Source organism: Etheostoma cragini, unplaced genomic scaffold, assembly GCF_013103735.1.
Source record: "Etheostoma cragini isolate CJK2018 unplaced genomic scaffold, CSU_Ecrag_1.0 ScbMSFa_3294, whole genome shotgun sequence".
Classification (NCBI taxonomy): Eukaryota; Metazoa; Chordata; class Actinopteri; order Perciformes; family Percidae; genus Etheostoma; species Etheostoma cragini.
In genome coordinates this window covers 2,695-9,098 of record NW_023267547.1, presented here as the reverse complement: position 1 = coordinate 9,098, position 6,404 = coordinate 2,695, and the positions used below count along the sequence as shown (strand labels likewise).

The 6,404-nt window shown below is 42.0% G+C and overlaps 1 protein-coding gene across 1 annotated transcript; it reads left to right on the top strand.

The window, feature by feature from the left end:
* Positions 1-4: 4 nt before the first annotated feature.
* Positions 5-5,635, top strand: LOC117940789 (ribonuclease inhibitor-like; the record flags this gene model as incomplete). The annotated part of the gene is made up of 8 exons (XM_034865942.1): positions 5-717; positions 1,360-1,533; positions 2,201-2,374; positions 2,700-2,876; positions 3,487-3,660; positions 4,337-4,510; positions 4,982-5,158; positions 5,481-5,635. Coding segments are annotated over 8 exons (1,860 nt in total), but the record flags the coding sequence as incomplete, so codon positions are not given.
* Between the last annotated feature and the right edge of the window lie 769 nt (positions 5,636-6,404).

Sequence of the window (6,404 nt, the reverse complement as noted above, 5' to 3'; positions counted from 1 at the left end):
GGATGTCACAGAGGCCTCGCTGTACTCAGGAGTCTGTTCACAGATCTTCAAAAGAGAGAGTGTGGTCCTCCAGAAAACCGTCTACTGCTTCGTTCATCTGAGCGTTCAGGAGTTTCTGGCTGCAGTCTACCTGTTCCACTGTTACACCAACAGGAAAACACAGGTCTTGGAGTACTTCCTGGAAAATAGAGGTGATGATGATGATGAGGACGATGAGGATTCTGATGACTACAGTGACAATGACCATTACCCATCTCTAGATGATTTCCTGATGAAGGCCATGGAGAAATCCATTGAGAGTAAAAATGGCCACCTGGACCTGTTTGTCCGCTTCCTCCATGGCCTCTCTCTGGAGTCCAACCAGAGACTCTTAGGAGGCCTGCTGGGTCAGACAGACAACAGTCCAGAAATCATCCAGAGAGCCATCAACAACCTGAAGGAGATGAATGCTAAATTGATCTCTCCAGAAAGAAGCATCAACATCTTCCACTGTCTGACAGAGATGAAGGACCACTCAGTCCATCAGGAGATCCAAGAGTTCCTGGAGTCTGAGAACAGATCAGAGAAGGAACTCTCTGAGATCCAGTGCTCAGCTCTGGCCTACATGCTGCAGATGTCAGACCAGGTTCTGGATGAGTTGGACCTAGAAAAGTACAACACATCATGGGAGGGTCGACTCAGACTGATCCCAGCTGTGAGGAACTGTACAAAGGCTCGGTAAGTCCAGTTGGTAACATCGTTATACACTACTGTAGAATTACTTACACTGTTTCTGGCACTTATCAGGAGACAGAAATGTTTTTATTCATCTCATACATGTAGAAAGCAACTTGCTCACTACTGCTTTGTCTCCGTTGTGGTGCCGTGCGTAAATTCGATCCATTGCCAAAGAAAGAAAATTCATGCACACATATTAAACCACTGCATTGGTTTAGTTGGTCACTGTTTCCCAGACAAGCAGTAGTGATCTAGTGACTATATATATAGGCCACAAGGACCTTTCCCAGACAAGTAGTAGGGACTATATATAGGCCACTAGGACCTTTCCCAGGCAAGTAGTAGGGACTATATATAGGCCACCAGGACCTTTCCCAGACAAGTAGTAGGGACTATATGTAGGTCCCCGGGACCTTTCCCAGACAAGTAGTAGGGACTATATATAGGCCACAAGGATCTTGCCCAGACAAGCAGTAGGGACTATATATAGGTCACCAGAACCTTTCCCAGACAAGCAGTAGGGACTTGTATATGAGGGCAATATGTTGTCCTAATGTCCATATGCATTGAGTGTCTTTCTATGCAGTTTGTATTCATTATGCTTTTTAAATCACTGACTTTACATAATTTGTGTACTTCTAGACTTCGAGAATGTTGGCTGTCAGAGACTCACTACGATCTTGTGGCTTCAGCTCTGAATTCCAACCCCTCCCATCTGAGAGAGCTGGACCTGAGAGGAAACAAGCTGCAGGACTCGGAAGTGAAGCTGTTGTCTGATGGACTTCAGAGTCCACACTGTAGACTGAAGTCACTTTTGTCAGTTCACTTACTGTCCTTTGTTGTTGTAGATTGGATATTAACCAAAGATTTTATCATGACGCAAAAACTGAAAAGGATTAATAAGGCATTCAGTTCTCATTTCAAATTCTCTGGGTACAAATGTTCCCTCAGGTTGTCGAACAGATCCCTCCCAAGATGGAGGGAAAAGACAATTTTTCTTGCACAGAGAATTGATGAGCTTGTTGTAAAATGTTGTTTCCATCCTCTTCCAAGGCTGCTCAAAGATGCTGAATTTTTGCATGACCTGGCATTCAGAGTCCAGAACACCCCCAACATCTCTGAAATGATTTTGTAATGCAGTCTTGATGGAGAAATGGAGAACCAATTCTCTGGCATCAGCTCTAGTGGTTTCCCAAAGTTGTTGTTATCTGTTGCTTGATGTTGAATGAAAACCCTTTGTGTCTTTTTACTTTTCATCTTAGCAAACATACAGTATGTTATGAAATAATCCCAATGAGACATTTAATAACACATTTTTCTGCAAAATATGAGGGAATTAATATCCCAGAAATCTTTTTTTCATGAGGAGGAACAAAAACAAAAGGGTTTTGTGTCTGAAAATTTCTTCAGAATATATTATGTTTGTATTGTAGATGGTGGGGGAAGAATCTCTCTAATTAAGGTTTTATCCCTTTATTGACAGACTTGCCAATTCTGGACTGACAGAGATCAGCTGTGCTTCTCTGGTCTCAGTCCTGAAGTCTAATTCCTCCCATCTGAGAGTGCTGGACCTGAGCAGAAACAACCTGCATGATTCAGGAGTGGAGTTACTGTCTGCTGGACTGCAGAGTCCACAATGTACTCTTGAGACTCTCGGGTCAGACGCCACCTAATTAGCTCTGTTAGTGATCGACTTCATGTAATTCAGTTAGATTTAAGGCTTTAGCTCTGCATAAAAAAGCTGTACATTTAGGCTACTGTTAGTTACTATTATTTTACTATTCAAATGTATAGTTTGTAGTAAGAAGTTACACTTTAGTTTGACTTTAATTTGAAACCACTACGTGATCATTTATCTTTGTTTTTAACAGAGATATTCTGAAAGAATGAATACCATGAAGCTCTGTATGACAGACCAATGGCACGCTGCAATTAATTTGGACAATTAATTTGATTTTGCTAATTGTTTCCTTTTTATTCAGATTGAGTGACTGCATATTGTCACAGACCAGCTGTGCTTCTCTGGCCTCAGCTCTGAATTCCAACCCCTCCCATCTGAGAGACCTGGACCTGAGTCACAACTCCGAGCTTCAGGATTCAGGAGTGACGCATCTCTGTGAACTTCTGGAGAGTCCACACTGCAGACTGAAAACTTTGAAGTCAGTCCAATTACTGTTTTTCAATCTTGTTAAGCTCATATCTGTACGAGGCTATTTTATTTCCTCTATTAAAAATAATAATATCAAACTCAACTTCAACATGTTTTTAAGTGATGACCAAAGAAAATCCTGCAGCTGTTAAATATCTACCTAATCTGGTTTCTGCCTAAAAGGAAGTTTTTCCTCTCCACTGTCGCACTGTTGCTTGCTCTGAAGGGGACTACTATAACTGTTGGGTCCTTGTAATTATGGAGTGGTCTAGACCTGCTTTATCTGTAAAGTGTCTTGAGATAACTCTTGTTATAAGTAGATACTATAAATAAAATTGAATGAAATACACCAGGAATGGTCAAGCTTTTTTACTGACTTGTTTCATCATACAAGCAACCTGAGATCCTCTGGTATGTTTTTTTTAATAATTCCCAAGTTAGATCTTAAAACCAGAGGACGTTGTGCAGCCATTACGCTGAGCTCGATCCAGAGCTCAGCGTAATGGCTGCACAATGTCCTCTGGTTTTGCCAGGCTGATCCAAGCCTGGCAAAATAGAAATATGTGTCAGGCTTAAATGGAATCATGGCTGAAACCTGAGCTAGTATTCTGTAATTACAGACTGAATCACTGTGAACTACCAGGGAGCTGCTGTGCTTCTCTGGCCTCAGCTCTGAAATCCATCCCCTCCCCTCTGAGAGAGCTGGACCTGAGCTACAACACACTGCAGGATTCAGGAGTGGAGTTACTGTCTGCTGGACTGCAGAGTAGACACTGCAGACTGGAGACTCTGAGGTACGGCGCATCTCTTCTAAACTCGAGTCGCTCTTTTTTGGTTTTCTATTGTCAAAACCTGATACCTGGTACTTTTTTTTGGTACCACCTGGATCGATGTCTCAAACAAGCCAATGCATACGTTGGTCGGAGAATTGACACTAGCATTACACATGACATCTTTTAACAAAGACAAGCTACCGTCAATAGCAACTGCAATGTTTTTATTCACTCTACCCAGATTTCCTTTCAAAAGCAGCCTGACATTATACATCTGTACAGATTAAACATTCTTCTCTTTGGCTGCTGATGAAGGAATCTAGCAAGTGTCACGTTGAAGATTGTCTTGGCATTTTAACAAGGCACGTCGGCTAAGAATCCGGCCTAAGGAGACTATACAAGCAGACTATATGCAAAATGGAAAATGCCAAAGATAAAAACAGCTGGTTCCAAACGTCAAGTTGAGTCAAGGTGGAAACATGGCATTCGTGTAAAGGGCCACATTTAAAGGTAACATGAAAAGGCTGCCGCCACAGTCAGACTCTGACAGCTGAGGACCTTCTGTACAATCAGCAAAGACACGTTCCACACATGCGCCGTAGTAAACATGATGGCAACCGCCTGACAGCGGCAACAAGAGCTTTGATCCATGTGTTTGGCAGAAAAACTTTACCATTAAAAAAGTCCTCCTCTGCAGGTTGATCTGCTGTCTTCTTACGGAAGGAAGTTGTCTTTCTCTGGCCTCAGCTCTGAAGTCCAACCCTTCCCATCTGAGAGAGCTGGAGCTGAGCTTTAACAAAGTGAAGGATTCAGGAGTGGAGCGGCTGTGTGCTGTTGTGAAGAGTCCTCATTTCAGACTGGAGACTCTGAGGTACAGAATCAACTCCAATACTCGAGACCATACAACAGCATAACAACAAAACTGACACTCTATAAACCAAATAAACATATGTTTAAATGCCAACACCATGAGGCCATCCTACACATCTGTCCCCAAAACAAAGCTTCTTAGGAGCCCCCCACCCCCCATGTTCTAGTTTACATCCAATCTGGAAAAAGATTTTTTTAAACGCTGCTCCCCTAACCAGCGCACAAGCCCTCTCCTGGATTGACGCCCCCCCTTCATTCTTTCAACCTCCTTAAATAATCTATCTGGTTATCATTCAAATGTCTTGACCCAGCTTCTTGTGTGCTGATCCATCCCACTGAGGATTGAACATCTCCCAGAACAATTAATCTCTGGCTAAATGAAACCTGGCTCCCTGCAGTCCAACATGGATTATTGTGCATCCCGATCCCCAATTCCTACAGTGATGGTTTAAAAAAAGCTTCTTCTTTGCAGGTTGAAGGACTGTAAGATCACAGATGACGGCTGTGCTGCTCTGGCCACAGCACTGAAGTCCAACCCCTCCCATCTGAGAGAGCTGGACCTGAGCCACAACTACAGGCTGCTGGGTCCAGGAGTTAAGCTGCTGTGGGACCTTATGGAGAGTCCAAACTGTGGACTGGAGATTCTGAAGTAAGTGAAGGGTTTGAGTCTGTTCGGGCTGATGAGCCCATTTTTTGTTTTCAGGTAATTTAGACTCAAACAGTCCTCCAAACCCTCTAAGGAAATAGGTGGTTTATCTGCCCCCCCCCAAAAAAAAATCCTCAGAGGATAAAGGTGGTTTATCCGCCTGGTTTTGCCTCCCCCCTTATAAAACACGTGGTTAACTTAAAGTCCTGGTCCTAGTCTGGTTAGGTTAAGTTGAGAAGAAGATGGAGGTCTGCGATCCATCAGACGTAAGTTTGACGTCAGTGAGACTAAAATGTCTCTGTGTTTTTCTTTCTCTGTTCTTCAGTGTTAAAGGGTCAGCTGCCACGTTGGCTGGAGCCCAGAAGAAGAGTGATCTGGAGGACCACGACAGACCAGGTTCTCCAGGACCCAACTGTCTGTGAAGGTCTAAAGATCCTCCAAGCTTCAGTAATGACCCCCCAGACCCAAAGTAAGATTGTGTTTTTACTGCAGACCCGAATCGTTTCCGCAACCCCTGGGTTGTCTTCCCGTTAACGTCAACGTGTCCTTCCAGGTCAAAATGTAATTTTTCTGTGCTTTTTCAATGTTTTTGTCGCTTTTTCTGGTTTATTTCTAATTTCTTGAACCTTTAGCGCTTTTCTTAAAACCTGAGCTGGTTTAATAACAGATTTAAACTTGTTCTTGGTCAACAAACCTCATTTATATCAAAATATACATACGTTTTCAGTTAAAAAAGCTGAAATTATGAATTATTTTGACTAATAGCTAAAACCAGAGGTTGAGTAGATCTCAGATGGGGAGATGTCACAGTTTATTTTTGGGTAATTTGGTTGAAAGAAATCCATATTTCTGACATAAAACACTGCGAAACTAGAACAACACAAGGGTTAAAAAAATGATATTTTAGGGCGTTCGGGGGTTCAGCTGGTAGAGCGGGCGCCCATATATAGAGATGTTATACAGATGTTATAGAGATGATATAGAGATATAGAGATGATATAGAGATGTTATAGAGATGATATAGAGATGTTATAGAGTTGATATAGATATGTTAAAGATATATAGAGATGTTATTAAGATGTTATAGAGATATAGAGGTGTAATAGAGATGTTATAGAGATGATATAGAGATATAGAGATGATATAGAGATGTTATAGAGATGATATAAGGATATAGAGATGTTATAGAGATGATACAGTGATGTTATAGAGGTATATAGATGTTATAAAAGATGTTATTGAGATGATA